The sequence below is a fragment of the Motacilla alba genome, chromosome 1 (assembly GCF_015832195.1).
Source record: "Motacilla alba alba isolate MOTALB_02 chromosome 1, Motacilla_alba_V1.0_pri, whole genome shotgun sequence".
Taxonomy (NCBI): Eukaryota; Metazoa; Chordata; class Aves; order Passeriformes; family Motacillidae; genus Motacilla; species Motacilla alba.
In genome coordinates this window covers 94,091,343-94,108,491 of record NC_052016.1, presented here as the reverse complement: position 1 = coordinate 94,108,491, position 17,149 = coordinate 94,091,343, and the positions used below count along the sequence as shown (strand labels likewise).

General features: G+C 40.9%; 1 protein-coding gene across 3 annotated transcripts in view; it reads left to right on the top strand.

Moving 5' to 3' along the window:
- AFF3 (AF4/FMR2 family member 3) overlaps positions 1-17,149 on the top strand; it is a 333,013-nt gene that overhangs the window by 45,219 nt on the left and 270,645 nt on the right. For all 3 annotated transcript variants that reach the window (XM_038152924.1, XM_038152845.1, XM_038152760.1), the window contains exons 2-3: positions 9,639-9,759; positions 15,004-15,858. In XM_038152924.1, coding sequence (XP_038008852.1) covers positions 9,639-9,759; positions 15,004-15,858 — 976 coding nt within the window. The remainder of the gene's footprint in view (positions 1-9,638; positions 9,760-15,003; positions 15,859-17,149) is intronic.

Sequence of the window (17,149 nt, the reverse complement as noted above, 5' to 3'; positions counted from 1 at the left end):
GCAGAGAAATCTGGACATGATGGATTAATAGGCTGAGGCTAATTGTATGAGGTTCAGTAAAGCAAAGTGCCAGGTCATACCCTTGGGTCACAGCAACACCAGACAGTGCTGCAGGCTGGGGCAGAGAGGCTGGGAAGCTGCCCAGTGGAAAAGGACCTGATAGTGCTGGTTGACAGTGGCTGAACATGAGCCAGGGTGTGCCCAGGTGGCCGAGAAGGCCAATGGCATCCTGACCTGTACCAGGAATAGTGTGGCCAGCAGGACCAGGGCAGGGATTGTCCCCCTGTACTCAGCACTGGTGAGGCCATCCCTTGAATGCTGTGTCCAGTTCTGGTCACTTGCTAGAAGTGTGACATTGAGGTGCTGGAGCACGTCCAGAGAAGGGCAATGGAGCAAAAGTCCTATGAAGAATTGAGCTGAGGTTGTTTAGCCTGCAGAAAAGGAGGGTCAGAAGTGACCTCATCACTCTCTACAACCACCAGAAAAGAGGCTGTGTCCAGGGGGGGAATCTTCTCCCAGAGAATTAGGAACAGAACAAGAGGAACCTCCCTCAAGCTGTGTCAGGGGAGGTTCAGGTTGGATCATCAGGAATAATTTTTTCATTGAAAGGGTGGTTAAGGGTGGTTGAAAAGAGGTGTTTAGGGAGGTGCTGCAGTCAAATGTTCAAGAAATGATAGGATGTGACACTTAGGATTGTGATTTGGTTGGCATGGTGGTATTTGGTCAAAGCTTGGACTTGATCTTGAAGGTCTTTTCCAACCTCAGTGATTCTGTGATTCTCTAATTCTATAATTCTAATCTTTGCTTTTGCTACTTTAAGTCAGGTCATACCAGGGTGAATTGTATGGTAAAATTTTTCAATTCGTGTGTGCCATGTGAAGTATACCTTAGAGTATTTAGCAGTCCTGCAAACAGGTGTGGGTAGATGGATCACTGTACAGAACCCCCTGGAAGGAACAGGCTGCTTAAGTAGCTTAAAAAAAAATGGGAGCAAGGAGGGATTTTTTTACTCTAAAAGACCTGGAGGCAAAACATAGTTTTTCACATTTTTTCAGGGCACTTTTTAATTTATTTAGATTTTATAAAGTTTCAGGAAACTTTTAAACTTTTATTAGGTTAATTTTTATGAGCTTTAATTTTTTCTTTATTACTGAAACTAACACTGAAAATCTTTATTGACTGAAACTGAGTTTTCAGCAAACATATCAAAAGGAAGTTCAACAAACATTTTAAATAAAGTATTAAACACTTACTGCAAAATGTCAAATAGATTTTTAAAAGGCCAGAATTTTTTCATTACATTTTAAAAGTTCAGAGTGTCCCCAGAAATCAGGCAATAAGAGTAAATTCACTTTATGGCACCATTCAGTCTGACCAAGACTGTATGTATAATTTACCTATGTATGCACATTCTCTACAGAGATGAAAAAATTCATAAAGAAAGCTGTAATTTTTGACTAATTATGACTGTAACAAGCCTAAAGAAGAAATGCAAAGGAGAAGAAGAAAGGGCATAGGCTTGGCAGTTTGTAACTGGAACAGTTTCCCATGCATAAGGATATAGTGGAAAGCAGAAATCATTGTGGAGGAAAACAGGCACAGGGGTGTTGTCTGACATCTTTGGCAGGGAAGCAATGTGAGAGGAAAGTGATCAGATGGAGGAATCGCCAAATTAGGTAAGGCCTTGTGTAGCAACAGCCCAAGGAATTCAGCACTGTTAGGTTAGGCAGAAAAAAATTGTTCTCTCAGTTGGAAGCAGCCCTGAGGAGAAGGACTTGGGGGTGCCGATATACAAGCAGCTCAGCATGGCCTGGCAATGGGCACTCACAGTCCCAAAGCCAGCTGTACCCTGGGCTGCACCAAAAGCAACGTGGCCAGCAGGAAAGGAAGGGGACTCTGCTCCTCTGTTCCTCTCTGCTGGGACCCCACCAAGGCTACTGCACCCAGCTCTGGTCCTCAGCATGAGTGGGATGTGGACTTGTTGGATGGAGTCCAGAGGAGATCATGAAGATGATCAGAGGGCTGGAGCACCTCTGCTGGGAAGACAGGCTGGGAGAGTTGGGGTTGTTCAGCCTGGAGAGAAGAGAAGGCTCCTGGGAGACCTTATGCCACCATCCAGGACCTAAAGGGAGCCAGCAACAGAGATGGGGAGGATCCTCTTACAAAGGCACGTAGTGTTAGAACAAGGAGGAATGGCTTCAGACTGAAAGAGGATGGGTTTAGGTTAGAAATAAGGTAGAAATTCTTCACTCTGAGGATGGCAAGACAGCGGAACAGAGTTGTGGATGTGTTCAAGGCCAGGTTGAATAGGGTTTTGAGCAACCTGCTGTAGTGGAAGGTGTCCCTGCCCTGAACGCAGGTTTGGAACTAGATGATCTTGAAGGTCCCTTTCAACCCACACCCTTCTGTGATTCTGTGGTTCTGTGGGCTGTTGTATTTTTAAAATACAACAAAAAAGTAACATTTACAAAATTAAATTAAAGGATATTATTGTGGTCTGTCAGGTTTATGCTCTTCAGTTGTAATATTATCAGCAGTGGTGAATTTTACACTTGTGAATATACTTTCAAAGAATATTTTGTTAGAGAGTGAAAAATTAAAGTGTTGTAATGTTTTGTTTCTAGCTTGGCTCAGTGCTGTTTTAAGGTCTTCAACCATCTTAGGCACTTTTGCTAGCAGATTCAGGGTTATAAAATAAAATAGGGTATTGAAAACAGGATTACCTATTAATACAGAGTGGTGAATTTTTGAATATCTATGTGTAATGTAAGTATGGACTGGTAAATTTTTATCATATGATGAAGTTATTTTTCCTGAAACTAAGAATAAATAAGAATAATGTCTCGCTTTCTCTCATTGAGCAAAACTTCACAGAGGGAAGAAAATATGCTTGTTTTGTCTGTAGTGAGGCTGGAAGTGGTACTCTTATAAAAGCAGGTGTTGAACTAAATGCAATTTTTTAATGTTCCTGTATGGTGATGCTCTGACTCAACAGCTTAGGTCCCAGTCTTACCTGCAGCCCTAGGTCTTCTCAGCATTTTGATATGTATTTAAAATTCAATCAGGTTGCATAGAAAAGCAGTTATATTTTGTGAATGTCAGGTATGAGTGCCTGTAAGGTAATAACTGCACCCACAATTAGCCTTTCCTTGGTTCCTTCCACTTGCCCAATGTTAACCCTCAGAAGACCTGACCCGAACGCTGCAATGCTGATTTTGCAGATATGATATGTATATATTCATTTGTTTGGTGGATGCAATATATCTGCCCCTGAAAATACAGCTCCCTGTTTTGGACTTGGAATTTCCAGGCAGATAATTAAAGTAATCTCACACCTTCCAGCCTGCACCTGCCACCGTGTGAGAGGCTGCCCCAGCTCAGCTTCCCTGATAATATTCATGTTTGGTCGGTAGTGTTTCATGGCTAATACAAATCATAAACAGGCTGTAAAAGCTGAAGCGTCAATGAAGCCTAGCTTTAAAATTGCTGGAAGCTAAAGTTTTAAAACTGATACTGCAAAGTGAAAAATGAAATTTAACCAGGCACTTTGGTGAAGGAAAAATAATTTATTGGATGTAAGATGAAAAGCTGTGAGAGTAAACATCAATCTCATCTTAGACACATGTCATTGATTGATGTTTGCTCTGTGCTGCTGCCTGGAGGTAAACTCTTTGAAATAGCAAAATAGGTACTTTATCTGTCTGTGGATAGGAGCACAGTTTGTTAAGTTACTGCTTTTTTGAGACCCTGCTACATCTTTATGTTCGATCAAAGTGAAAACAGTAAATCAGAGTAATTGCTTTACCCCTCGGCATTCCTGTTTGTAAATGGGAAAAAATACTGTAAAAATCCTCAAATTAACTTCTGCTGTTTAGGATAGATAAAAAGTCTAAAAAAGCTGGTTGTAGCCTAGGAAGGTATTTTATTGATTATGACACTTGTTCATCAAAGGCAGCTCTTTTGTTATAAGTTATCCCATAGTTCAAATATCATTAGGGAAAATATTTAATGCTCAAAAAGGAGAGGTTGCCATATCTTGGAGTTCCCTATACCCTGTCAGCAATGAGTTTCCAACCAGATACCATTTATGCTTATGTGGAAATGAAACTGGTACCTAGAAATCGGCCAGCAAAAACCATGGACATGAACTGTGAAATAGAAAACATGTTAAGCATGGCAATTCAGCAAACAAGACAACCTCAATTGTTGTAATTAAATCATTAGAGTTAAGACTGTTTTCTAAAAATGTTTGAGTCTTTTGCCTTTACAGGGTCTCAGTCTGACTCGTCCTTTTGAGTTTTAAAATATGGCAGAAATACAGGAATGAGGGTACATTAAAATTCAGAATCCAGTTTCTATTTTGAATTGAGTTTCATAATCACTGTCCTGCATCAGGGCTGGTCTGCTTTTTTATGGTGTTGTGTAAGTTTTTCCTTTGACTTACTCTATTTAGCTACTTCGGCATAAATGTAGTAATTCTGGGGAGAATTAGACTATTAAATATTTAAGAAAATGTCCTCACTTCAGCCTGAAATTTAGTATATTGATTTGTGTGCCAGATTAAAATTTGTGGGGAAATGTTGAGAATAATCAGTAAACCATTTTAAAATTTATTTTCTTGAAATATTGCCTGTTTTCCACAGCTTTGAAGCAGTTCTAGCTTTGTTCATAATTCAAAAATGACCGTGTGCTAAAATTTAATTTCAAAGATATATATGCCCTCGCAGAAAACTTGTCCACGAGTCTAGGTTTATTCTTGAAATGCACGTATCCTTTAGTCACTTACTGTATAGGTTATGTTTTTAAGGTAGGGGTTTTTTTGTCTGTTTGGAACATGATCAGCACTGTGCTGATGCGGACTGCGCCCAGCAGCTTGGGGATGGTGTCACTCCCGTGACGCCAGGAGTGGGTGTTGCAGTCTGATGACGTTTTGATGGAGCTTTTTCATTTCCTGATGGAGGAAGAAGGGTCAGTTTAAGAACAAGTGGGGACGTTGACAAAATCTGGGAAAGAAGCTCAGCCCTGGGAACTAGGTTTTCCCTAGCAATGGACTGCCAGGAACCCACAGGAGCTTTGGGTTTGCCAGTGTAAGAAATAGCTGCCTGTTAGCATGAAGCATCAGCTCTGCTTTTGTAATTAATATGTCTAGACTTCAGGTTCTGAATGTTTTGTGCTAAGTGCCACAGGTAGCTGCCAGGGTGAAGGAGATCAGCCTCCTGGGTAAACATTAACTGCAAACAAACAAGCTACTCCTGCTAAATTTATATCACAGTATTTATATGCATGGGGAGGTAGAAGGAAGATGTGAGTGTGGGTGTGGCAAAGCCCTCAAAATTCAGAGAATAATGAACTAAGTCTTTGAACTGGAAAATTATATTGGAAGGTCTGGAAAGGCAAAGGCAAGATTGCAGGGTGCTGCCGATGATGAGTTCAGAAACAGTGGCCAGGTCTCTGTACACATGTGGTAACACCTTCCTCTGTCGTGCTGGTACAGCTGACTGGGTCACAGCCCCCTTCCTTTTCCAGAAAGCAAACTGATGCCAAGAAAGGGCAGTAGCAGCAATCTCACCCTCATTTTACCTACCTGTGTCTTTAACAGCCTCAAAGATGCCAGCTGTTAGGAGGATGGTGATCTCGTAACAGAATAACAGTACCCTTCCAGAGTCTCCCCTTCGTGATGCAGCAATTTTGTGGTTTCTGAAAAGGTCAAGCAGCATCGTTAATGCACACCATGTAATTCCTCTGTGAAGGTGCAGTGCTTCGTTTGTGGGAAAGGACATCTTCCTCTGAATGCAAATTTGGGTTTTCCCAAACTGAAGGACAGGAGGATATGTTGTTGCTGCACTGTTGCCACCTCGTTCATCATGGAGATGAGACCTTTTTATTTGAGTTGCTCTAAAAAGTGATATCTGAGCAAGTTAGGAATAGAGTGCTAAAAAAAAAAAAAAAAAAAAAAAAAGAGAGAGAGAGAGGAAAGAAAAGGAGATTTTTCAACACCTAAAACTTAAGCTTTTTATATGATTTCTTTCAGCCTAGCCTGAGACAACATAACTCTTTGGACTTTGTAGGAGATTAAATCCAGCCCTAGGTTTTTCAGGTAAAATTATTGCTCTGCTCCTAGGCTGTCCCCTGAGCCATCTCTGTCTATTTCTAATTAAGGACTAAAGGAAATGGTTCCTTCTGATGGCAGGAGTAGCATGAAGAAAGCTGTGAGTGTTTCTGTGGGGAGGCTGGTGCCACTACCACCCTCCCACCCAGAACCAGCACACCTGGGCTCTCTTCTGCGGGCTGGTCTCACAGGGAACCACACTTACTGTGGGCATGGCCAAAGACTGGGGACCATCCAGGTAATCTGCCAAAATGCATCACAGCAGATCAAAATTCATTAAACGTACCTACTCTGAGATGTTTAGCAATCCGTTGGAAATCTGATCTGGCAAATATCTGGGAGTGCAATTATTCTGTGTATCCTGGAAGAAGCAGAGGAGGTAGGGGTGCTGTGACCGGGGTGGTGGCGGTGTGCTGAAAGCTCTTTGAGCCTGAGGCACTGGCATTTAGGCACAATTCATTGGTATATCCAGTATGTGTCTTGGCAGATCTTAGGGCTGAAATAAATCGAAAAAGCAATGTGCCAAATTTGAGATAATTTAATTTCTATAATACAACCTTTAGCCATATATAACTTTTGTAAGAGTTTGACTTGTTGCTCACGTTCTGGTTCATGTCCTTTAAGCATGAATTAGAAACAGATGCAACATTTTAAAAATAACAGTATACAATTTAAAAGCTGTTTGAATTCACCTTTTGGAATTTGACCTGTATGAAACAAACATAAATGACACTGACTTTTGAGTGGTGAGTGTTTGCATGTTCTTTGGCTCCAAGTCTTACAAAACTGAGCATGCATACTACACATATATATGCATATATCAATCACATATGTACACATGCCCCTATGAGGAAAAAGTCATGAGGTTTTCATGAGCTTGTTCTTCATGGCTTAGCTATTGAAACAAGACACACATTAAACCATTAAAAGGTACCTCTGGGATTGTTTTAAATTGCAAATTAAAAAAAAATAAAGAGGAAATCTACTAAAAAGAATCATTTTCCATTAACTGAAGTGTTTGCAATAAAGACAATTATAGCAGTTGGCAGTATTCTCCTTGAACCAAAACAAATAAATACATTTGGTGACATACGTTCAAGGAAATGTGATTGCTGCAATGTTCATGCAAAATAAGGAGCAGCTTCACAAATGCTAGACATCTTGCCATCTGGTATTACCAAAGGAACACAACTCGCAACTTGTAGCTCTTCCTAACTTACTGCTTGTAGGTGGTGTATTAGGCATTGTCACACGGTTCTGACATTTGCATAATCATTCTGAATTACTGCAGGTTGTGCATTGCATTGCCAGCAGTGAATTCATTTGAGAAGGGGGTTCAGAGACCTGATGACTTGTATGGCTTCATCAAACATATCTCTGTCCAATAAGGGGATAAAAATGTTCTTCCACTTTAGGACTACCACACCAGTGAATTTTTAAATTTGTATGAGGACTAGTGAAGAATGTTGCGTTTATTTACTTCCTAGAAATTGGTTAGAGACCAGTATTGTAATTGATCTCAGGGAAGCTGCCCATCTCTATTTGGCTGCAGGCTAGAGTACAAATGCAAAGCATCTCAGAGTCAAGAAATTCTGGATGGGCACGTGTAGCTGACGATGAAGCTATAACCTGATCTCTTAAAAGTCCAGGAAAAGCCAGCCTTAATAACAACAGTTATTAAGCATGGCAGAAAGTCTGGTTTAGACACAGGTGGTTGTTAACTGACTCAGCTGATGGGAGTAGGCTCGATGGCACAGTGTAGTAACTGAAGACCTCTGCTCTCACAGCAGTCAATGACAACTGCTCTGCCTCTGGTCTCAGCAGCATGTGCAGCATGTGTAGGAGGTGTTCTCACTCCCAGGAGCCCATGGGGGGGCCTTCACCATCCCTTTTTTACTGGAAGAAGGCATTTTCCATGCCCAAAACTCCATCCCTATGATGGCCTCCTCATTATGCTGCTTTTCAAGGAGAGGGTGTTAGAGTGAGTAACATGCATTGCTCATGAAAAGTATGGGATAAAAACCCAAAAAGTCTCAACCAACCACCTTTAAGTGGTTGTAAACAAGGTGGTGCTTGGGTGCTGTCTCCAATCTGCTGTGCTGAAACCCTGTGTTTCACAACAAACCCCAGTGTTTGAGAGCTGTGCTCAGCCCCTGGCATCTGTCCTCTGACCCATCAGAAGGCTACTCCTCAGTCCTGCTCAAGTTAGCAGCATCAACAAGAAAACAAAAGATTTTCTGTTCATTTAGTGACTGTTGAGGCATTGTTCTTAAGTATTAATAGCGTCTAACATATCCTGTGTATTTTCAGCTTTCTCCAGTCCCGAATTAGAATCAGATAGCTGTTGGCCTTTTGGCTGCCTTGCCTGAGGCATACTAGGTAGCATCACGTGGGTAGCCAATGCAACATATGTTTTGCTAACTGGGAAGCTGGTTAGCAAGACAACGTTTATCTTATCAACACATGGTGCACTTACATGACATTAATATATATTCCTACTTTACAGATTTACTGTGCCAGAGGAAAAACATTAGCTGAGCTAAGCAAAATGGGAATGAGCATACGTGTCACATTGTCCTGAAATAGCATGTTAACTTTGTTAGACATGTTGGCTTCCTTTGTTAGGAGAATAAAACATAATAAACCGAAATGTGTAAACCTGAAAGGTGTTGTTCTGTAGAAATTCAGAATAAGAATGCTCTGGTTTATGTTGTCATGTATTTAACTAGAATTCTGAAAATAAAAAAGTCAATTATTATTCTGAATGTCTATATTGGAGCTAAAGCTGTTAATTTCTAAAAATTAATGCTGTTGTGTAATGCGGTGATTTTATTCTCTCTCCAGCTACACTCTACTAGCCATACATACACTGTTGTGCCACTATTCATTTATTCATGTTCTGTGGTGTGATAGTGCCAAATCCATCAGAAAGAGGAATTGTTTCAGTAGTAGTTTCACGACTTGGCTGATTAGCAGAGATCAGAAGAAGCAACCTAACTGTGGAAACCATTACAGCATATAGTTTTAACAGCTCTTCAGGGAGCTAGTTAATGAAAGAATCGCTACAGAAACACAGCCATGTGAAAAAAAGGAGCATTTTCATACAACACTCAGAGGATATGTCATAAGTGGGAACATGTTCATAATTTCTATTTACTCACAACTGTAATTACCATCTGCCTTAAGAGAACTTCTAGTCTTTGTCAAAGTTGCTTAGATATTTCCTTTGTCACGTTTCAAGCAGAGAAGTTCTGTACAGACTAGATCCTGCCACGTGATTTCTTTTTTATTTTTCTGTAAGAATTTAATTATCTATTCTCTGTGTGAAGAAAGCACCAGCATTCCCAGAGACCTGAACCTCCCCAGCCTACTTGAACTGGCGTTCATCTGATTCATGTATGTGCTTATTTTTGCCATCTGCCTGCAAAACACAGTTCCTAACTTCTAAATGCACGCTGGTTATGTGTTGCCCTCTAATTTTTAACTCTTAAAAAACGATTTTTCTTTTTTCTTTTTTCTCTAACTCCAGTGTCTATGAGCCAGATAGAAACGTGCTGCGAAGGAAGGAATGGGAAAGGAGAAACCAGGAGGCCCAGCAGGACAATGGCGCGTTTAACACAAACTATTCCCTCTTCAGTGAACCATACAAGGTAGATGCTTCCCAGCTGGGCAAATCTTTGTTTATTTATTCATTCCACAGTACAAAAATGTAGCCTGCAGAAGGCACTGTCCAGGTTTCATCACCCTCCCACAAAATTTACAGAGAACATGCATGATTCCCTGAGAGTTGGATTTTATATATATTTATATTTATGTATGTGTATAAAGCTTCTTCTAGTGTTTAGCAGCACACAAGAGTGAAATAAACTAGAAATACCCCAGCAGTATTTGAGATGGAATTAAAATTAGGAGGTGGAGGTGAAGGTGAAGGTGAAGGTATCCTGTATTTGCAATACTTAGAAGAAAACAATTGTGTAAGACTAGTGTGTGAAGGTCAAGCAGTACTATAAACATTGTGCCCTGGCCAAGGTTATTGTACTGAAATATCTTTTTTTTTCCCTATAAGAATTACCAGGATAATAAGAAAATTTGTCTGCTATACATGTTTTTTTTCTCCACCAAAGGCTGAAGTAGCTTAGGAGTCTCAACTCCCTGTGTTGTTCCTCATGGTAACAGCAGTTTGATGAGGCACAACTGTCTTTCATCACTCCCTGTTAGAAGGTCAAGCAGGGCCTTTTATACTCTGCAGAAGCTTGAAAATGCTGAACAGGACCAGAGAGCAATGTCCCATGGGGGCTGCTCCTCTCCCTCAATTTACCCAATGATTGCCTGTATGTATCAAACCATCCTCATGTATTTTCTTCTGTGCCTTTCCAGAAATGTCCAAGTTACTGTAACAGCTGCCACATTGTGAATCCTTTCCCTCCATGCAGCATCACTTGCCCTTGATGCTTAGGGTACTTTAGTGCCTCTTTTCAGAAGACCTATTTGAAACCTGGCACCTGGCTTCCACTTTGACTCCCATGCTTGAGTTTTAATTCTTGTGCTCCAGGGTCAGCTTTTAGCTTGCTCTTCTTCCAGATTGTTGCTTGTATTTAGTCCCTAATAAAAAAGAAAGATCTACCACTTTCAAACCACATCCCTTGAAGGAACACAGCTCTGTCTGCCTTGAAGCTGACCTCCAGCTGCCCGGATTTCAGATTCATTACAAAGGCATTTAGAAACCATGTCAAATGTCTTGAACTCCTCAATGACCTACTTGAAAATGTCTACCGTGAGACCAGTCAAGGGCTAATCCATGGAAGAAAGCCTGGAAAGCATAAGTCAGCTGTGTCTTGGCATTTCTTGAGGGCTGTGCTGCAGTGATGACTTAATGATTTTCCATTTGGTCCAGTCAAACAGACCACACACAAAAAGGACCTGGCCTTTTGCTGTGTCCCCAGTACTCTTCTGTCTGTGGTGCCTCAAGCTGGTGGTACTGAAGCTCAAATCACTTATAAAAGGGGTATAACTTCGATTATTACTTCTGTGCCGATGTACTGACTGTCATGACACAGACGTGATGTGCCATGGACACACCAGCAGTTTCTGAGTTAGGATGTCTGAAGGCACCTCTGTGCAACTACAGTAAAATTCCATCAGCTTTAATAGGAGTGGATGAAAAATCACTGTCATTGCTAGAAGCAGAGAGGATACCGAGTGGATGATCCTACGAGGCAAGCAGGATAATGGCTTCATTCCTGCTTCCTACCTTTAAACACTCTGTCCCTATTTTGAATAGATGTGTAAAGAGGGTGCTGCAGAAATACATCCTACAGCTAACTTTGTCAAGGAGACTTGGGGAAAGGCAAAGCCCAGGACAGCAGTATAACTCACAGCTGTGCTGGTGTGGCAGAGTTGCTTGGGGTGATCAGTCATTCTGATATTATTGGACATCAAAACTTCTATCAGTGGCATACCCTGAATGTCATGTATACACTGGCAATGGACCATTGGGCTCTTTGAACTCGGCCAAGTGTTTGTGAACCTTCAGTGCAAGGGGAAAGAGCTGTGGCTTTTTGATCTTACTGTGGAGAGAGCCTAACTGAAAAAGAGGAAACCTTTCTGCAAAAGCAAAACTGAAACCCACTTGTACTCCCTTTAAAGATCATGTTCACCTTTTAGGGATTTCCAGAGGGGAATGAAGTTATAGCAGACATTCACTGCAAGCTCTGATTAAATTCAGTATTCCTCTGCACAGCTTGAGAAACATGAGCTAAAGTCAAAGGATATGCTATTCAGAAGACCATATCTGAAAATCAAAAGCAGGCTAGAAATCTCCTAAATCTTATGTCCTCTCTCACCTTGACATGTATCACTACTACTGTAACATCAAATTTTCTCAAAAATCCTGACTCTTCAGGTTGCCCCTTATCCTGTTCAAAGTATCCATAGCAACCCTCTATGAAGGATTACAGGAAATCCAGTATCTTTTACATAAAATCTCTTTTACAGGGGAATGAAAAAGTAGGAAATTAGTTCTGGATATTTTCTGGACAGAACACCTTGCCCCATTAACTATGTAAGTTATTTTAGTGAAGAAAAAAATTCTGCTGGCCTTCCATGCAGCCATCAGGTTTATTTTTAGAAGTGTTACATGTTGCCATCTTCAAATGCTTGGATTTGTCTTGCATTGCAGAAGAATATCACAGCACTGTAAGTTAGACATGTTTGCACAGAATGCTTTTCCTGCTTACCCATTTTGTGACCATGTTTTCCCCGTGGGAATGCTTAAATAAGGCCAGCAATATTTCTGAGAAGATAATAGGACAAACTAAAGCTCATAACAAGTTACCTCAGATCCCACCATGTTCCCAAGAGGATGTGGGTGAACTCTCCTGTATGAGATCAGCTCAACACAAAATCTCACCTGAAGCTGTCCCCAGTGCATCTTGAAGGAATAAACAGCACAGACCAGCTGTTAGCACACGCCATGATACCGGTTTGCTGCAGTTATTCTTGTGGTTATCTGGGATCTCTCAGTACAAGATGTCTGTGTGTGACCTTCACATCACATCCATGTAGAAGACAACCCTGTGACTTCTCTGTGCTATTGATAGTCTACAGATAATCTGCAATTAGGCTTTTGTTTCCTTTCCATCCACAGAGCACCCATCAGAAAAAACAGACCTTCTTTTAGGAAAGTTGGACTTCTTAGGGGCAAAACCTGCACACAAATTTGTTTGTGTACATGGAGCTAGAGGCAGATGGGTGGAGAGCTGTCCTCAAAAGATGTCTGCATTGTGGGAGACTTGTGGATGCCAGGAGCCCCATTCCATTTGGTGGTCATTGTTGCCATGCTCCTGGCAGGGAAAGAAACCTCACATACACTTTGGCTGAGTAATAATGAGTACAGGCCCAACAGCACCACAGAGGGAAGCTGAAAAAATACTTCTCTGCAAGGTATCTACACAAGGTGGAAGATCCAATGAGCATAAAGAGATGAATAGGGTAAAAGGGAAGTTTTCTATGCATCCTGGAACACAATTCTGCTGGTCAAGGAGATGCCCAAGTGTAGAAGTTATTTCATTGACTTCAGGAGACACGTGAGAGTATCTCCATCCCTCTTTCTTTTCAGATGTATGTGATGCTTCCCACATCTTTAGCCGCATAAATAGTTTCTGTTCTATAGGACATTGACGTTATTCCTGTTAAGTGAAAGAACACCCTTTTTAAAAGTGACTTACTATTTGTGAGTCAGTCCTTCAATTTTTTTTCCATAGAATTTTATTATCTTTGTAACAGTAACAGCCTCATGTGCAGAGGGAAGATCAGGCTGTAGTGGTTGAACCTTGAGCCATCTTACTCCAAGTTTCCAATGCAATTTTTCAGATGAGAGACTTTCATGTCCTTCCCTTCCTACCTCCCCTTCAGTATATACTACTGATATATATATTTAGCTCTGTTAGCATAGTAACAGAAACATATCAGAAAGCTAGGTGTAATGCATTTTACAGGTACAAGAGAGTGTCCTTGGAATTTGAGGAGGAAAATTTGAAGCAAAACAGGACTGTTTCTACTGTTAGATATAAGAGTGCTTCCATTGTAGACTTCTAAAAGTTTGCATGTGGCAAGCACAGCACTCATTTACTGTGCATTTTTGCCTGAGTTCAGGTTTTCTACTAGGAAACCCTAAAAATAAAAGATTCAAAACTGGGGAGCTTCTCTTGAATACCTTCCCTTCCATACCCCCAATTTTCCAGAGTAACAGATGTGGTTGCTACATCTTCTGTGTTTTTAAATGTAACTTTAAGAGGATCTTCTCCACTTCCTTTACTCCCTTTCTCCTTCTTTCTGTTTTCCTCTAAAACAGAGAGTCTTGAGATGAAAGCTTGGCCTTCTGAAAAACCAATAGGGGTTTTCCCATTCAGTCTCCATGTCTGCAAGAGAGAAAGGAGAGCTCCACTGCCTCATTACTGTCTTAATCTGAAAACATAAAGCAAAGGATATCACACGCCTGAATCTTGGCAGGGTTCAAAAAATCTCTGCTGTAAAAATGCTAATGATACACCCTTTTGCTTACAGTGGCTTTGTAAAGCAAGAATTTTCAATCTTTTCCAGTATGATTTGTTTGCTTTTTTATTTCTTTGTGAAGCTTCTGCCTTTTCAGTCAGGAAGTAAATGGATCATTTTTAAGACAATAATTAATCTTGAAGGGGAGGAAGGGTGGCTGTATTCCCCTGCTATGCACAGCAAGCACTGAGAAATGTGAAGAATTTGGCAAGGGTTCTGTTCACCTTTTTTTTTTTTTTTACAAGAGGAGAGTGCCTTGGAATGAGCGCCCTGTCAGAGCATTTTTAAAGAAAGGACATAATCTGTACTTTTCTCATTTCCCACAAGCTGTTTTCAAGTCACCTCAGAGCATTTGGCTGGCTTAGACTGACAAATTCATTCAGCGCTTGCATGGGATGTTGTGTGGCTTCCCAGATGGTTAATGAAAACTTAGGCAAGCAGAGGAAGAAATTGGGAATGCAGTGTTTTCATTCATGACTGAAGGAGAGCTTGTGTTGGGCTACAGGAAAAGTTTTATCATGGTCAGATTTAATCCAAACCATTCTGTGCAGTTGCAATAATAAATTTTCCAGTTTCCAGGTAATATACTTTAACTACAGCATGATATCTGTGATAGATTTCTTTTTTTATATACTCTAAGGCCCTTTATAGCTTTTCCAGTTCAGGGTAGATTTAAGATGTTGACAAGTGTCTTCAGAGACAATAAGGATTTTCGATTTCATCCCTCAACACTGCTGCTGAATAAGGCAGTCTTACTTGAGTAAGGATTTCAGCAGAAGCATGCAGGGAATTTTGTTTTTCTTATGTTGACTGTAGCAGAACACTCAATTTTTGTTTTGCAGACTAACAAGGGGGATGAGCTTTCCAATCGCATCCAGAATACTTTGGGCAACTATGATGAAATGAAAGACTTGTTAACTGACCGGTCAAACCAGAGCCATCTCGTTGGGGTTCCAAAACCTGGGGTTCCTCAGACATCTCTCCCCAAGACTGATGAACATCTTATTGCAGACTCGAGACCACCACCTCCTCCTCCTATTTCTGGCACTACTTCTTCCACACCAGCATCCCTTGCTGCCCAGCAGAGCAAAAGCACCGCAATGGGCTGGCAGAAGGCTGGGCATAATGCCACTTCAGATGGCCAGCAGAGAGCGAGCAAACACGGACATCGGTCACTGGAGTCACACAAGGGTGACTTCAAACTGGCGAGCCAAAAATCCAGTTTGGAGAAACTAAAACACTATGCATCAAGTCCCACCTCCTCCTCTTCCTCCTCCTCTTCTTCCTCTTCCTCCTCCACCTCCTCTTCCTCCTCCTCCTCCTCCTCCAATACTGCCCAGCAAAGCTCGCTGAGGGCCACATTAGGAGACAACACCAATAGAGTCCAGCAGCCAGCAAAGCTCAGTTGTGGCTCAGAAGGAGGAACCAAAGTCCAAGAGAGGCCAGCAAAGCATGGTGGGGGGCACTGCGTCCAGAACTTCCCACCCTCTCTTGCTTCAAAGCCCAGTCTGGGTCAGCAGAAGCCAACAGCTTATGTACGGCCAATGGACGGTCAAGACCAGGCTCCGGATGAGTCTCCAAAGCTGAAGTTACCAGCAGAGACGACCAAGTCATATCGGGGAGTGCCTTCCAGCAAGCCTGATTCGGCCAGGACCAAGTCAAAGATCACCAAGTTCAGCATTCCTAAGCAAGAAGAAGTAAGTGTTTTCATATTTCTTATGACATAGCCCCCTGGATGGATGGATGGATGGATGGATGGATGGATGGATGGATGGATGGATGATGTCTTATTGCACCTGTCTCTTTACATATTTTTAACATACTGGTTTGCATGTTGATATTTTTGGTGACATTGATATCGTATATTGCAAATAGCAGCCTCACAGTAATTTAAAGGTATCTCAACAGCAAAATTCTCATTGTCTTCAGGACCTAAACACTTCCTACAATGGCACATTTTCTAGTAGTATTCATTATTTCACTGACTCTTTCCAGAGTGCTCATTTATAAAACCTGGATGTTTGGTTTTTTTTGGTTTTGTTTTTGTGGTTTTTTTTTTTCCCTGGCAGGTGTATTGTTTCTTGCTGTTCATATTTCATTGATTTCTTTCTCTTTGGCAAAGATTAAATGAAGTGAATGTGACCAGAAATAGTTCTGCCATCCTCAGTGTCAAAGTAGTTTCACAATCTAAATAAATTACTTACACAATATGAAATATTTGGAATAGATGAGAATAGAGCAATGAGACTCTCCTTTTATTAATATTATCTGTTTGTGTTTCAAGCCAATTTATGACAAGACGGAGGTTTCCTTCCTAATGAATTTCCATCTGTAGAAACCTGGTGTAGTGGGTTGACCCAATATACCTGGCCATGCTACAAGTATGAGAACGTGTCTGAAAAAGCTTTTAGACAACATTTATTTATCAGCAATAGATATAAAATAAGTCTGCTTGGACTTAGTGTATATTCATTTATTTCACATTCCTTTTATGCCAGGAGGATACTTTGCTTTACCACTTTGACTGTGATTGTCTGTTTTCTGACTATTTGGTCTTTTTTGATGGGAAGGAAGTGATTCATTTTGGCAGAATAAAGGGTCATTTTTTATTCAAGGGTATATTCAAAGGCCTGTATGCCAATACAAAGATGGTCACATCATCCTCTTATGAGAATTGTTAGATCTCTCATGAATTCAACAATTTATAGTATTTACAGGACTATAGGACTCCATTTGACTAAATCACCGTGACTTTCTCAGAGAAGAACCAATGATTGTTTACTCTTTTTTGACAGCTGTGGTGTGTCTTAAGATGTTTTAAGTCTTAAAATTTTGCATCTGGCATTGTTAAAGGAGAGGAAAAATCTAATTTTTGGTGGAGTTCTCTGGCCTCTTAATGCCTGCTTTTCAGAAACTGAATTGACTCTTGTATTCCCCTTGGGTTTTATTTGGGAAAGAAATCTCTCTGGAAGCAATTATTTCTGTGAT